This window comes from Panthera uncia, chromosome F1 (genome assembly GCF_023721935.1).
Source record: "Panthera uncia isolate 11264 chromosome F1, Puncia_PCG_1.0, whole genome shotgun sequence".
NCBI classification, from domain to species: domain Eukaryota; kingdom Metazoa; phylum Chordata; class Mammalia; order Carnivora; family Felidae; genus Panthera; species Panthera uncia.
The window spans coordinates 54,246,704-54,264,096 of record NC_064813.1 but is presented as its reverse complement, the minus strand read 5'-3'; the positions used below and the strand labels follow the sequence as shown (position 1 = coordinate 54,264,096).

At 38.7% G+C, this 17,393-nt stretch overlaps 1 protein-coding gene across 1 annotated transcript in view; it reads right to left on the bottom strand.

Annotated features, from left to right (window-relative positions):
* The window catches only part of RRP15 (ribosomal RNA processing 15 homolog), a 40,300-nt gene that overhangs the window by 14,179 nt on the left and 8,728 nt on the right, over positions 1-17,393 (bottom strand). The window contains exons 2-4 of the mRNA XM_049634562.1: positions 13,246-13,520; positions 10,439-10,536; positions 7,855-8,056 (exon numbers count right to left, since the gene is read on the bottom strand). Coding sequence (XP_049490519.1) covers positions 7,855-8,056; positions 10,439-10,536; positions 13,246-13,520 — 575 coding nt within the window. The remainder of the gene's footprint in view (positions 1-7,854; positions 8,057-10,438; positions 10,537-13,245; positions 13,521-17,393) is intronic.

Below are 17,393 nucleotides of genomic sequence, written 5' to 3'. Positions count from 1 at the left end.
TTTTAAGATTCACAGACTTAAAATTAATCATATACATAGTTGCTTCAGGCCCACCTTTAAGGAAATAGACCCTTAAATTCTAAGAAATTTGACTAAATTTAGTCAACTTTTCAAGAAACGAGCAAAAGGAATAACCACAAATTTGGAGAGTATGTGAAAAAAAAATAACAGCTCCAGATTATTAAAATCTTGACTATTCAATATATTGGGAAAGCACAACACTCTAGATAGGTACGTGTTCTGAATGCAGGAAGGAAAGAGATATTCCCTAAGGGATTAAAACTTAAAGTTTTAATGAAAACCTTTCTTATACAAAATGTAAATTTTGTTGCTTCCTTAAACAGAGCGTCCTCAATACAATGTTTTTAAAAATCACTCAGGGTCAAAATCAAGGAATCAGTCAATGTGCCTTCTCACATGTTGGTATGTGGCTGATATGGGGTTTCATTTATTTGGTTCAAGAGTGGGATCTTTAGGTCCTGGATTATAGAACTCTCTCCAAATAACTGACAATTCTTTAAACCTAAAACATTTAAACCTAATCATGTGAAAAACTCTCTAAAGTACAGTAGGCATCTTCCCTGACTAGGTAAACGGGTTCAGTTGTTCTTAAAATTTCAGGGCCCTAGAGAGACATACCGGACTCATGAATTTCTGCAACGAGGGGCCTCAAGGTCCATTGCTATTCTGGCTGTCTGCTCCTCTGTGCTCATGTTTCCTGCACTAAGCCAGCGCTCTCCCTACACTTCCTGTTTTTAACCTGCTCTTTAGGGTCATTCTTCTCATTCTGACTACAACCTGGAGCAGACTTGGTCCCATAAAAGTCTTCAGCTCTAGAGGGGAGGGTGGGAGGGGAATGGGTGAAACTGGAGGTGGGATTAAAAAGCCCACTTCTCGTGACGAGCACCGTGTGATGTATGGAAGTGCTGATTCGCTCTATTGTACATGGAAAGCTAATAGAATACTGTATGTTAACTACACTGGAATTTAAAATACAATAAAGTAAATAAATAAAGGCTTCATCTCTCAAACATGTTCCACCTTTTATAGTTTTGATTTTGTGAAGCAGTCACCACTTTTGACTCTCCCAAGGCATAAACCTCATGGTCCTCACAACTGTCCCGAATCAGGTCAGTCCCAAATCAAGTCAACCTATTCCTCGAAACTACCTCTCCAACCTGGCTCCTCTCTTCCGCCAACCCCCACCTCACTACACCTTAGTTCAGGTCTCCCTCTTGCTTTATGGCAACAGCCAGCCACCGGCTGGTCTTCTGACAGTCTTTCCACCCTTCAGCCTTCTCTTCCTTACAAAGAATCAAATCCGATCAGGTTGCTTACTGATGAAAATTTACAGCTGGCTCCCAAATCCCTACGGAATAAAGTCCAAATTCCCTAACAGAAGACAGAAGACTTAAAAATCTGACCCCAACCTACTTCTTCAGAATCCCTTTTTCGGCTTCCCACCCATCAGCAAACACCCTGCACTTCCAACCTCTATGAAAGAAAAAAAGAGGAAAGAATGGAAATTATAAAGGATGTGAAAAATTGGAGAACTGGTAGGCTTTCTTCCCCCATAGTAGCACGATGACTGCCAGTTGCTTTTCCTTGGATTACTACTGCTGAAAATGTCTATTCATTATGACTTCATTCTTTGACACTTATTTCACTTCTTTTCAATGTTTTCAAAGACGCTGTTTCAATACAGACTAGTTTCAACAGCATTGAACACTGGCTCTAATTTATGACTTTTTAAATGAAATTCTTTAGCTTACAGGCAAACATTTCAACAGAAATACCACTCACTGGTGCTTCCTTTCCTGTTATCATCAGAATTCACATCACAGAAAGGAAAATGCTTCTTCAGATACTCAAAGCAGCTTTATCTACAGACTAGTTAGTCCAATGAACAACTAGTGCCTTCGCTATGCTTGCTTCTTGACATTTTAAAATTATTTAAAAGCTAAGTGTCCTGTATTCTCTGGAAGCACATTCCTCTTGAGAGTCCTGTTTTCTGTGAACATCCTCCCATCATCATTTTTCTGACTTCCAAACCTTCTAATTTCATAAGCAACATATCACGTGTATTACCTGGAACACTTGTTTAAACAATTTGCAAATGGCTTCTCTTCTTGCTTCCTTATAAGATGTCTGGTGGACTGATTTATCCCAAAGAACCAAACCTCCACTGAATTTAACACTCAGTACCTTACCCAAAATTTCTACCGTTTGGATAAGAATCCCTCTTTTCTTAGGTTCTCTCACTTCCACTAACAGTGTTCTTTCTCATGGCCCTATCTCAGAAAAATATACATGAAATAAAAACAAAAAACAAAAATTATCTAAGTCTCTACTATTGATTTAACAAGAATTTTTGTGACATGACATGCTAGTGAATCAAGAAAACACTGGGCATTACTGAGAGGTAGACATAGGGCGCTGAAGTCACAAACACAAGTGACTTACTTCTGCACATAAGCTTTGTAATATAAGGAATTTGAAAGAAAAAAAAATAGATGCTACATTTGTAAATGACAGAGATGTAATCTACATTTATTACATGTACATGTAAATCTACATTGATTAAAGTGATGGATATCCACTGTACAAATGGCCTGAGTTAACATAATGAAAAAGATGTGCAATTGTTATTAAGAAAAAAAAGTTAACCCTTTCATATGTAACAGAAGAAACAACTCATTTGTTTAATAGATGAAAAATACTTAGAATACTACTTACCCTAAGTTCTACTGAAGGCTTTTTGATTTACAGATATTAGCTGTTATCTCTTCTAAAATGAGCCCATCAAGTACCTTTTTGTTTTACTTTGCAGGATCCAGGCTCAGCTCCAAGAAATAAAGTATAGTAATTAAGGACTCAAATGTAATTTAATATATCAGTTTGACATCTTTTAACTTATGTCTTTTCAAACTCCCTTGCCCTAAAAATGATCTTTAAAAAGCAATTATACCTTTTTGGCCTCTAAGGAAGGCTTTCCCAGAAAGCCTTTACTCCAGAAATAATGACGGCATATAATAAAATTAAGAAAAAACAGATTTAAAAAATTCAAGGGCAACAATATTCTCCAAGTCAGCAGAATCAGAAGATTAAAAATACCTTGATAAATAGCTAATGATATGAAAGGCAGTCTTTGGAACATATAAAAAATATGTTCCTATCTAGGAATCAAAAGCCTTTGAAAAAGATTATGGTTTTCAACCATTAACAAGCAGACTTCTAACAGTTAAAGTTGTAACTCACAAAAATAATAAATATAAAAATATAAAATGAAATAAATCAAATGTAGATGTATGCTGCATAATACAAATGACCCTTCAAACAGATTTAAAGGAAGGTCACAGCTATGTGACGGTAAAGAGATGATTTACTAATTCTGCTTATCAGATTAAAAAACAAAATCAATACACTATATATATATATTTTAAATCATACCCTCTCTTTTCTTTATTTTCTAAGAAACATTAACCACACACAGGCCAGAGCATGAATTTAGATATCTAAAGATCCTAAAAGGAATATGGGATGTTCATAAAGCTTGCCTCCAAGAAGATGCAGACCCAGAAAAATGCAGGAAATGCGCGTATCTGCTTTACATGGACATTTTCCCCTCCATAAGGTTAAAACTTTAGAAAAATGTTTATAAACAAGTAGTTTTTAAATAACCCACTTCAAAACATTAACAAATCTCTATTATCAGAGCGCCTGGGTAGCTCAGTCAGTTGAGCATCCGACTTCAGCTCGGGTCATTATCTCACAGCTCCTGAGTTCGAGCCCCACATTGAGCCCCACACTGGGCTCTGTGCTGACAGCTCAGATTCGGTGCCTGCTTCAGATTCAGAGTCTCTCTCTCTCTGCCCCTCCCCCACTCACTGTCTCTCTCAAAAATAAAAATAAACAAAAATTTTTAAAATTTTCTATTATCAAATATTTAAAGATTTACTGTTAGTGAAATACTTTTACAATTAATTTTTTTTGTTTACTTTTTAAAAAGTTTTTATTCTATTTTTTGACAGTGCATACGTGTGCAAGTGGAGGAGGGGCAGAAAAAGAGGGAGAGAGAACGCCAAGCAGGCTGTCAGCACAGAGCCCAACATGGGGCTTGAACTCATGGGGCTTGAACTCACGAACTGTGAGATCATGACCTGAGCTGAAACCAAGAGTTAGAGACTTAACCGACTGAGCGACCCAGGCACCCCTTAAAATTAAAGACAACCAATAATTCCATCAAAGCAACAGGAAGTTACAAGATTAACCTCTTTGCTTTTAAAATAAAAAGGAAATCTTCCAATTAAATAGCAGACATGTATTTATCTCTAATTCTTATGGAAAGGCAACTAAAATCAAAAGTATTAAAGTTATAAACAAACAAGGAAACAACACAGAAGGGGAAATAATTATAGACACAATATGCCAACAAGTTTTGGGATATAAATGAAAACTGGATAGAGTAGTGGTAACCAATTAGAAAGAAGAAAAAGCTAACGTTTAAGTGAGAAATTGGATCCATGCTTAGGAACTGGACTCGAGGGGGCAAGTGGAGGTGAGACGGTGTGATAAAAATACAAGACTGGTGGGGCGCCTGGGTGGCGCAGTCGGTTAAGCGTCCGACTTCAGCCAGGTCACGATCTCGCGGTCTGTGAGTTTGAGCCCCGCGTCAGGCTCTGGGCTGATGGCTCGGAGCCTGGAGCCTGTTTCCGATTCTGTGTCTCCCTCTCTCTGCCCCTCCCCCGTTCATGCTCTGTCTCTCTCTGTCCCAAAAATAAATAAAAAACGTTGAAAAAAAAAAAAATAAAAAATAAAATAAAATAAAATAAAATAAAATACAAGACTGGCTGACAGTCTGTGTTAAGAAGCAGTTGGGCTTCTAAGTTCCCTCCCTGGCTGATGGAGGCTGGTGACAGACCCTAACATGGACAGGTAGTTTAGTCTCTGAAGATACTGAACCAGAAAAGTCTTGAACTCAGGAACACTGATTAACACAGGAGACTGTACTGAACAAGTCTACATACTGAATGCTGTCTGCCTTGTGGGCCACATCACCCCCATCTCTGCCTCTGTGGTTACTTTGCCTCCTCCTACTTCTGTCTGGCAAATCTCCCCTGTGCATCTCTTGTAAGGATACTTAACACTGGATTTAGAACCCACCCAGACAATTCAGAATGATCTCTTCACCTCAAGATCCTTAAGTTAATTGTATCTGCAAAGACCCCTTTTCTAAATAAAGTACATTCACAAGTTCTGGGAATCAGAACATGGACTTATCATTTAAGGAGCCACCATGCCACCCACTACATATAATCAGCCAACACATCAGCCCAAGTTCTAAGTGTTTCTGAAGAATAAAATAAAGCAAAACAAAACAAAAACAAACGCACTCCTAATGTATGTTCGTATAATGGATCCAATCTCTAGTTTATATTATTATAATTCTATCCGGCTTTCTTAACATGAAACTGCTGGCTTTTTTTTTGTTTTTGAACATAAGACTTTAATGCCACAACTACGAATAACAGGACAGGGTTAAGGAACTGAAGACTTTAAGAAGGTATTTCCAGATTGGTATTCTGATAGCTGCCAGTGAACGCAGTTTATACAAGGACTGACTCTAAATTCTAAAGATTTCATAACATTAGGAATACAGGATGAAAAGCCTGGGTTCCGACCCATTATGCCCAGGAAAGGGACAATGAGAACTTTCACAAAAGCCCTTCTGTTAAGACTGAGAAGGGAAGGGGCATCTATTAGGAAAATGTGCAACAGCAATAGCAATGGTGCTAAGAAAAGGCAAAATATGAGAAAAAACGGAAAATCTTATTTTTTACTTAATTAATATCCTCCTTTATCCATTTCATTAATCTATTTCTAATTTCTGAATAGCATTTTGGCCCACCATTCCCACCTTTAACTTGTCTCCTTCTCTTCAACTGTTTTAAAATCCACCCATTTTGGGGCACCTGGGTGGCTCAGTCAAGCGTCTGACTCTTGATATCAGCTCAGGTGATGACCTCACAGTTTGCAGGATCGAGCCCCGCGATGGGCTCCGTGCTGATGATGTGGAGCCTGCTTGGGATTCTCTCTCTCTCTTAAAAAGTTCATCTATTTCAAGTAACTTCATAGGTTTGCTGACCTACGTCCTAAATGCATATTACAGTTAAATCAAAACTTCTCCCACAAAAAGGGCAGTCACTGAATTCACCTCTTACTATGCCTAGTGTAACTGATAATGTGCAGTCTAGACATACTAATGTAGAATCTGTTAATCTTATTTACCTTAAGTCATCTGTCTGTCTGAATTGTAAGACTTTAAAAGATACAAGGATAGCACCAGGTACAAACAGGCACTTAGGTAAATATTTTTGATATTAATAAATGACCCTATCAGAAATACTATATTACTTTTTTCATGTTATTCACATGCAAAACCAAGCCCAATAAAAATAATGACTCTGGTGGTTTTCCCATAAAAATGAAATCACAGTGAAAGCAACATTTTAAAAATAAATGTGCCAAAGTGTTGTTAGTATGGGGTAAGAAGTTTTAGAAACAAATTATTTTGAGAGCAAAGCCACTGGTTTGACAGTGAAGTAGAATAAAAGAAAGTCAAGGGCAAAAATGCAAATGGTAAGAAAGAAGAAACAATGGCACTGGAAAGAACCCTTTATGTAGTTTCACAACTCATGGAAAAAATAATCCCAAAGCAAAACAAATGCTTCTATTAAAAATTATTTTGAAATGAACAGAAAAAAAGAAAAAAACCAAAGATCTTTCTTTTTCCGTCTTCCCGCTAGCTCCTTCTTGCTCGATGCTGCTGGGTCTTTCTCTAATTTTTAGAGTAAAATGTCCCTTGTGAGAACAAAGAAGGTTAGATTTTTTTTAACTAAAAAGCATACATCCCCAAATACAGTATTCATGTGTTTATACGTAATTCTGACAAACACTTTAAAATAGCAGCACCAGTGAGCATCAGTATCATACAGATAATTAAAAAAAAATTGGGGCCCCTTAATATGCAAGAGATAAAGTTAAACGGCCTAGAAAACTTCTGTCAAAATTAGGTAAAATGGCAACTTAGTCAAATAACTTGAAAAAATACTTGAACCCCTAGGCTAGCATGAAATTCCTGAATGCCCTTCTTGCCAGAGGTTCAAATGGCAAACCAAAAGACAAGCAAACAACTTCTAACACAGACTCCGTTGCCCGATGCAACAGAAATGAAGCCATCAAGTAACCTGTACTTCGCTTTCATTGAAAAACAAAACAAACAGCCCTACCGAGAGTGCAGCACATTTCAGAACCTCTCACCTGGCACATTAAGAAGGAAACTATTGGGGCCCACAGGTGGAAAGAACTGGAGAAGCAACGTTACGGTGCCAGACGTTACAAACGGTATTTATACTCTTATCTTCCAACCGGTCAGACATCACCAAGCGGCCTCGGCACAAGGATGACTCTCCACGGTGTTCCCCAAAGCTCGTCTCCACCGTGTTCCCCAAAGCTCCGACCCTTCACATTTTGAAGTTACACACCATCACGGTTACCTCTGTGAGTGAACATCTCAAACCGAAGCCGTATCCCTCACTCAGGTTTCTATTCTCCAAAAGGCACGAAGGGCAGGGTTTCAGATACGGAGATCCCGCTCCATCTCTGACTCCCCCGGTTCCCGACCGCTAACAGCAGGGGTACGTATGTCACTTTTAACTGGCAACTTCCATACTGAATAAATCATCATGAAGCTTAAGAATCCAAACCTTTACATCTGTAGTGTGCTTTTTCACCCCAAAACTTTAGTTTAAGAGCTAAAAGTCAGATGTACTGAATCCTACATAAAAGTCTTACCTGTTTGGCTTTCAAGTTCTTTCCACTCGAACTTTTCTCACTTGTACCTGCATCCATCCCTCTCAGAACGCTGATGAAATCTTTCTTGGAAACAGTCGATATCAATTTAGCACGTTTTCTAATTGAGCTTCCGGCTTCCTTAACCTTTTCGTCAACGTTCTTTTGATGCTTCTGAACAGCATTGAATAGCTGTACCACACCCCTACAGAACAGAAAATGACCAGAACATTAAATACAATTACACTAGAGTACAAACATGGAGGATGAAAACAATGTATTTTTACCACTTAGGAAAGAGGCAGGCATTTAATAGGCACTCAAATGAAAACAGCTGAATCTGAAAAATGAACATACATCTCAACGAAGGAATATAAATTTCTGAACAGAGAATAAATATACGTGAATTTATAGGTGATTTTTCTTTTCAGCTTTCATCTTTCTCAATCAACTTCTGTGCAATTAGAACTAAAAATTACTTTTAACAAAACATTTATTTCTCAAAATAGAATTCTACAATAACTGAAGGCATCATTATGTGCTGGAAAGAGAGCAGCCTTCACAGTTAGCTGTCTAACCATCTGACTGTAACATCTAGAAGGTTTTCTAGATCTCAATTTGTTATATAAATGGGAAAAATTACACTCAAGTAGCTTAAAAAATATTCAGTTATATTATCTGCAATTCTTCTAATATAAAACTAATTTTAAAATCCAGTTTTAAGAAATACTTATTTAAAAAACTTTGTTCTGTAGTTAAGTTCATTCCAAGATGAATTCTGAAGGTTAGGACCTGCAGTGTCCATTACAGTAGCCATGAGCCACACAGAGCTAGTGAGCCATGAAATAGAACTGGCTAGTCCAAATTGCAATATACTCCAGGTTTACGATACACACTCAATTCTGAAGACTTAGTATGAAAAAAGAGGATTTTAAAATCTCATTAATAATTGTTTTCTACTGACTATATGATAAAATAAAAATGACTTGGCTATAATGGGTTAAATAAAATACATTACTCAAGTTAATTTCACCCCTCTCTCTTTTTTAACTGTTTTCAATGTGGCTACCAAATAATTTTAAAATATATATGTGGCTCACATTATATTTCTATTGGACAACACTGATTTAAACTATTAACATCCTTTCCAGCTCTAGAATTCTATCACTGGGAGAGGTACTCTGCCATGGACCCTGAGCATCTCTGTACATTCTTGCTAAGTTTTTCAAGGATGCAAGGCCCTGACTGTTCCTTACACAGGTCACTTCTGAGAGTTAGTTTACGGTATGCAACCTCGAGGGAAGAGGTAACATCTCCTCAAGACAAAGAAGAGGCTTGTTACCATTCACCATAAAAGCAACAGATTCCCAAGAACAGTGTTCTCCTGTAACACAACCCATCGCACACTCAAGCATCCATACACGGCACCTGTGTTGCCCCTGAGGGACAATGGTAACCAGTGGGAACGTGACGCTCTGGCCACTGCTTTGCCAACAGTCCTTTGTCTCTGACCCAAAGTCTCCTGTCTTCTGCCAGTATCCAGGAAACTAACAGGCTAGCTTATTAGCTTATAAGGAGGATAAAAATCCATAGCCTCCCAAGCAGGGCTGGGACCAAAGTGAGGGAAGTGACGTACCTAGGGTATAAAATCTAAGGAGGTACTTATTCTTGTGCACCAACCATACACTTTTCTAAATTCTTTTTATGTTATTAATTTATTTAATTCTCAGAGAAATCCTGCAGGGTGGACACAATATTCTACTGTTTTTACAAGTAAATAAACTGAGATGGAGAAAAATTAGGTAGCATGCACAAGGACACACAGATGATTAAGTCGGCACTGGGATCTGAACCCAGCAGTCTGGCTCTACTGTTCAAACTCTTATCTCACTGTAGAACAGTCAGATGGATTTAAAAAATGACCCAAATAATGTAGGTAACTAGAAAATTAAAAGTAATTCCGTTACATATAATTGCTATATTCTTCAAGTAGCAGCTCAAATGTTCTCTCCTCTGTGAAGTCTTCCCCACTGCCCTGACAATCTGCTGCTGTATGTTCCTAACACACAGGATATACCTCTGGTCTCAAAGAGACTAGAATTCCTACAGGTGAGTAGGCAAGGACCACCCAGCAGCCACCAGGTTCTATTTATCTTTGGACACAGAGGGCATCAAGTAAACATCTGGTGCCAATGATAAAAAATGCAGAGTGAAAGGCCTGCATAAAGCTGCTATAATGCAGAATTCCTTACGCCTCAAGTACAATGCAAGACAACAAAAACAGTCATCTAGTGCCATAAATTCAGACAATCGTCATAAGAGAAATGCATGTCTAATTACACTGTTCTCGTGACTATAAAAACAAGATGATCTCAAATTGGTTCAAACCAAATATACACTGAGGACATGATATTCTTGCCTCACGAGACCTGCAAAACCTTTGGCTGAATTCAGTATTAAGTAGGCAGGTTTTGATATAAATCACATGGCTCTGAGAAGGCAGAGCTTAAGAACCAGGTCTAGTCAGAAATGGATCACTATCAAAGCTTTAGTATACTTATTTTTTAAAGGGCAAGAACAGTCTTACCTTGTTGCAATTCTCTGAAGATTTCTCTCTGTTTCTTTGTCTTTGACAACATCTGGCTTTACTCTGCACATCATTTCCCATTCCCGCTTCTTATCGAGCTGTGTTATAAATATTGTTATGTGAAAGAATATTAGGCATTTTTGAAAGTGCAGCATACTTTGATATGATACTCTGTGAAAGGACAAAGGTAATAAATCATTCTGGCTTAGTTTGTCACAAGGACTGAAAAAACCCACATTTGGGGGGTTCAGCTCAGGGGGCCTGTGGTTAGCACTCAGCATGTCATGTGAGAAGCACAAAGTGAGTTTCCGTCAGGCTCTCTGACAGCAGGGGCCTGGAGAACTGCCAGAGCAGGGGCCTGACCGAGCCAGGCAGGACAAGGTGGGTGTGAGAGAGCCACCTACCTGACCTGCCACCACCAGATCATCGGAGGTTAAGCATCAGGCAGACCCCAAACTACCGTCTTTGGTAACCACAAGTTTAAACATTCTTTATTTTTCAGAAACTGTCTTTCTCAGTAGTCAGAACTGTTAAGAATTTGTATCAGCTTTTAAAAGCAGAGCATCATATCCATTAGTACTCTGGTCCCAGGCACCTGACGTGACACATCAGCACACTCCATTGGCATATACTGCGGTCTCGGGCCAACGTATCACCTAATATCAAATACACCAAATACGATGAGCTCATCCCCAAGAAGCTGGTGAGCATCAAAGGCATAATTAGAACCAGTAGGAAAAAATCTCCTTTTATCTGTTCCTTTTCTCCATCTGTGTAATGTCTCATTTTGTATTAATGAAAACGTCTAATCACAGTAAAATCAAATTCCTGCTCTCGCTATAAAAGATTAGCCAGATTCCTTTCTAAGGGAATAGATTCCTTCCCAGATCAGATAATTTACTTTAACTGTCATGAAATTCAGTAGCAGATTATGCCAGAAATTTAAAAATCTTACTTGTAAGTTTAAAACAGCTGAGTCTTAATTATCTGTAGTACCCAAGGCATGCATAATCCCCAAATACTTTTTAAAAAATTGGAAGTATATTTTTATACTTATGATTAGAAATAAGTACTTGATATTCCAGAAACTGACAATATTTAACAGTAAAAAACAATGATGATTTGCATAGACTCTACTCAGAAATATATAAGAGCGTTTGTATCTATTGTGTCCTGTTTCTGGTATCAATAGGTGTGTTTTCTTTTTTTTTCCCCCCTTTGTAAATGTATATTTTTTAGCGTTTATTCACTTTTTTGAGAGACAGAGACAGAGTGTGAGCAGGGCCGGGGCAGTGAGAGGGAGACACAGAATCCGAAGAAGGCTCCAGGCTCTGAGCTGTCAGCACAGAGCCTGAGGCAAGGCTGGAACCACGAACCGTGAGATCATAACCTGAGCCGAAGTCGGATGCTTAACCAACTGAGCCACCCAGGCGCCCCAATGTTTTCATATGTTATGTGAACAGTATCATCTCTAGCTTACAAAGCACTGGCCTGGAGCAGAGTGAAGAGACCCATTTCTCTTGGCTTCAAAATGTTCTTACCTTCACTAGAACACTGGGGCTAGAAGTAATTAAGGATCTTATTTTTAGGGGCACCTGGGTGGCGCAGTCGGTTAAGTGTCCGACTTCAGCCAGGTCACGATCTCTCGGTCCGTGAGTTCGAGCCCCGCGTCAGGCTTTGGGCTGATGGCTCGGAGCCTGGAGCCTGTTTCCGATTCTGTGTGTCCCTCTCTCTCTGCCCCTCCCCCGTTCATGCTGTCTCTCTCTGTCCCAAAAAAAAATTAATTTAAAAAAAAAAAAAAAAAAAAGGATCTTATTTTTAAAGCTTCCTCCAGCTTTTGTCAGAAAATAAAGATTCAAATTTTCAGTTGAAAAGCTATTAGTAAGATCTAGAGATAAAATTTATCTTAAAGTAAAATGAGAATACTGAATTAATAACTGTTTCTAAATGCAACACTTGAAAAAGCTCATCTTCATATAGCCTTCTGCACAGAGTAACTAGCATTAGAAACAAAGAAAACAATTCCCTTGAAACAAGGGAAGGGGGATGATGAACTTAAAAGGAAATACATGCCAATTCAAATCTATTCTTCTTTTTTTACCTAGGAAGTACCTCTTGGAAATCAGTACTTTTACATTGTCAGTACGATTATAGAAAGTTATTTTTCTTTCATTAAAAAGTATTTTAGACATAAAAATACATCATCAAGTACAAGAGATTTAAAAATCTTATTGTTTATTTTTATAATATACAATGGCAAACTCAAGTCGAACTTCTGCCCTCTAATCAGCAGACAGTGTGAGTCTAACTTCTATCATCAGTGCTTTAACCAAAGTTATAATGAATTCAAGTTTATCTAGCACTGAAATAGTCCGTTTGCAGAACTGCAACCAATCCCTGAGGATGACATCCTCATAGATTTATATTACAAAATAGGTTTTTAGCAAAAAGTAACTAACAGGATTATATTGCTTCAGAACCTAATGATGATGATACAAACAGCAAAACTGAATGAAATACTTAGCCCTAGGAGTCACTGCCACATGTATAACTTACTTGCTTTTAAAAGGATAAATTGCTTGGGAGTTTAATTTCTATTTCTTTGCTTAGATGCTTAAAAAGTGAATGTGCTCAATGGAGTAATTTAGATGAGGTTTCTGAACAAAACTGTGGTTATTCACCCCTGTGTCAGAAGCCAGTTAACAGCCAGAATGGGAACTGGACCAACACTGCCAGGAAGGATTCGGTGCAGATAGCAACCAGACGAGGCAAACAGTCTGATCTACAAAACAGCCAGTAAGACACACCTGTTTTCTTTTCTCCAGTCTCTCTTGTTTTAACTTTTCTTTTTCCCTTTCCAGCTCTCTGTTTTTGACCAGAATCGCGGGTTTGCTTTTAGGAGTTTTTTTGTTAAGAATTTTGGCCATGGCATCCGCCCAGCCCACGTTAGTTCCAACACTAGCTCCGGGTGCATTTCCATTTTCATTGCCGCTGGGTTCAACTTCATCTTCATTATCAGCTTCCGCTGCTTCATCATCAGCAGAAAAGTGATCCTTTTCTGGCCCACAGCTTCTTACAGAACCTAAGAGTAGACACAAGTTAACTCTAACACCTGAGGAAGAGGCTGCCAAGGCCATGCCGACCCCCAGGGCCTTTCTAAAGCTGACAGTCCTCCATCTGCCTCTGTTCCTGCAAGAGGGGGCTTTTCAAGTCCCGCAGCTCAATGCCAGCAGAGGGCAAAAGGACCCTCCACCCTGCAGTCATCAGGCCCCAAAGACCTGGCCCAGTCATGCTGGGCCTCAGCACCCAGGACCCAGGTAGGAGAAACAAATCTGACAGCCCACACCACCTCTCAGCCATCGAGGTAGCAGCAGGTACTGACATGGGGGCAGTGTAGGCTGCGGTCAAGTCCATGGGCCTTAATTGTGTCATTAAACTACTCAAAGAGACTAATGAAGATTATTATTTTTTTTTTTTTAATTTTATTTTTGGGACAGAGTGAGACAGAGCATGAACGGGGGAGGGGCAGAGAGAGAGGGAGACACAGAATCGGAAACAGGCTCCAGGCTCCGAGCCATCAGCCCAGAGCCTGACGCGGGGCTCGAACTCACGGACCGCGAGATCGTGACCTGGCTGAAGTCGGACGCTTAACCGACTGCGCCACCCAGGCGCCCCAGATTATATTTTTAAAACGATTAGCAAACAACTTTAATCATCAAGAAAATGGCATAATGTCTCCATGGTACAGGAAGTCAGAATAACCTCTCTGGAGATTTGACCCAGAGATTTAAAATTCTCAATTTGTGTGTGTGAAAATCTATAAAACAAACATAAAAACACAGCCTTCTTTTATAGAATTTGCACATAACATTATAAAGTTAGGTGTTTTAACATTTCTGAAAAATAATCTAATAAAGTAACATCCACCCAAGATACTGAAGATTAAATGGCAACTGAATGATAACATCAAGTTCTGAGCCGCGGCTATGAAAGTGGACTGCTGGAATTTTATCATGCACAATCTCCACGAAAAGTACAGATGGGTTATTTGCCACCTGTCCATCTGGGTTTTTTTTTTTTTTAATGTTTGTTTATTTTTGAGAGAGAGAAAAAGGGAATGCAAGTGGGAGAGGGAAAGAGAGAAGTGGGGACAGAGGATCCTAAGCAGGCTCCATGCTAACAGCACAGAGCCCCATGTGGGGCTCGAACTCACAAACCATGAGATCACGACTTGAGGGGAAGTCAGACGCTTAACTGACTGAGCCACCCAGGCACTCCTGCCAGCTTGTTCATCTTTTAAGACTCAAATAGCTGGGGTCAGAAGGTCGGCAGAAAGAAGAGTCTAATCAGTGGCCTTGCCTAAAAATCAAGTTGCTGAGAAGCTCTTGAACTTGAAGTTTTGCATGCTTTCTCAACTTCCAGAGCTCAATGCACTTGACCAACAGGACCACCAGCATGGTATGCCTACATCGACAGGAGCCACAGCCTTCTGGACAGCTTCCGTTTTGTTCTTCAGAAGCCTATGGAGGTTATTAGGAAATCCTTCAAAGGAGACAATCATCCGACAGCTTAGTAACTTGGAATATTTCTTCATAAGCAGAAGAGGAGCTAGAAAAGCACCGCGTTCTGGGGAGTCTGTGCTGGGTCTATCTCCCCGCATCAGAGCGAAGCATCATAACCAGGACGTCTGCTCCTACCTCTGAGAAGTCTCATTGTTTTTCGTTCTTACTTCAAAATAACCTGCCTGCACCTCGACTCAACTCCCCCCTTCCTTAAGTAATTTCATTTAAATGTGCATATTGTTTTAAATATCCTTTCTTTTTCCCCCTTAATTCAGCTTATTGTCATGACAAAAATAAAAGGAGCTGAACGTATAGTCAGCTGTTAACTTCTGGGTGATCCTCTCTATCTCCCTTGTAGGTCACGAATTAAGAGACATGTGCCAGAAAGATCCGACTTTGCTAGTCATTGTAATACCTGCAATTCTGCCATTAATACCTTTATTTAAGTATTGGGAATTTATGAAATGAAAAAGATGTAAAACCAAATTATTTAATACATTTCAGATGAAAATTTCTAACATAAGGAAACGGAATATAAAAACATATGAAACATTTTACACGTATAGAAAAAAATGAACCTCAAGCACATGAGCAAAAATAAAGTATCTTCAAAGCGTGATAAGTGTGTCAATGTTATCAAAAAGTAAATGAGAATGGAAGAAATTGCTAATAATTCTACTGCCCTATTATGCTATGCTGCACATTTCTTTTCCTTTTTTTTTTTTTGAGAGAGAGCGAGCACGAGTGGGACAGACACAGAAAGGGGGGGAGGGGAGGAGAGACAGAGAGAGAGACAGAGAGAGTCTTAAGCAGGCACAGAGCCCAGTGAGGAGCCCCACACAACCTTGAGATCATGGCCTGAGCTGAAATAAGGAGTCAGGACATTCTGCACATTTCTTTATAAAGAGAAAAAAAATTTAAGTAGATACTCATTTGCCACATATTTAATCGGAAGCTTCCTCTGTATCCTGCATGCTGGGTAAATGTACAAAATCTAACAAAGTGTGACTGTAAGCCTTGACAAGCAAATACAGGTGATTTAAGAACTTTATTATTTATAAAACATTTTAAAAAGTACTTAGATTTTGCCAAACAAAAGCTTTTAGCACCATCATTCAATTCAATGAATCTGAGTGTCTACTATATACCAGATTTCAGAGTCACACAATTTTTCCCTGAGAAGCATCTCCTAGGACCAGTGTTCCCTGGAAAGTACACTGAGAAACAAAGTTTAGAGAATGTAATTGGACGAAAAAAAATATACATGTTTTATTCCTGAGTTAGTAGCACTGCATGGATATTAAAAGCAAAATAAACAATTCTGTGACAAGTGCTTCTCCTAGTAAGAAAGGAATCTAAATGTAAAGAGGCATAACAGCTTAAAAGTTTGTGTTGATGAAGAAGAGCTGGGTGATGAAAAACAGAAGTCTGTACCAGCTCCTGGTAAAATGTCAAAACTACAACACTGACATCTAGTGTTTTGTCCTGATGAATTCACACACAAACTGCAACAAATTTCACATTTTCAGTTGCACTGTAAAGGCAGCCAAAAGACTTTACGACTGTAATAAGCTACTCCAATTCTCTATTTCTAAACTTTAGTTAATTTTCTTGACGTTTCTTACTCAGACTATCGCAATATGCATATTCTAGGCACACAATAAATCCATGAAAAGTTTTATAACACCATTTTATACAACCCATATAAACCAATTAAAAAATCCCAAAATATCCACATGATTCATAAATTTTGATCTCTAAAAAGAAGTTCTAACTCAGAGGTGTCAGGCATTCACTGCAAAAATGGAAATGATCAGGTTTTATATAAATAAAAAAATGCCAATGTAATGAGGTCCTCCAGCATACTAAGAAACAGGATTTACTTCAAGGATACCGAAGATAAAGCAAATCACAAAGTAGAACTGGTTCTTAAAATTTCACTGTACACTATGAAAATGAGATTTTTTTTGAATTTTCTACTAACTGATCTTTAACAACAGAAGGTAAGTGAATATATCCACAGCACCATATAAGTAAAACCTCCTTTGAAGTCTTGTGTGTTACCTTAAACATTAACTCTAAGTTTACATCCTATTTTTAAAATCTGGAAATTAAGGAAGGGCTACAAAGAATGCTTACTGGAAGTAATAACTAAAGGTTCCAACGTAAATTTCTGCATTCATGGAAATATTCTATCGGAGCTGCCCACTAACCACCAGGTATTAGAATCTACTGAAGTGCTTCCAATGAGGCCAGGACACCTGAGGAACTGAATTTTCAATCCCTTTACATTTAAAAAGCCACGTGTGGCTAGCGGTTACTACCTACCATACTGGCAGGCCAGGGTTAGAGCTCTGCGGTACTGTGGTAGGCATGGGCATTTCCATCTCCTG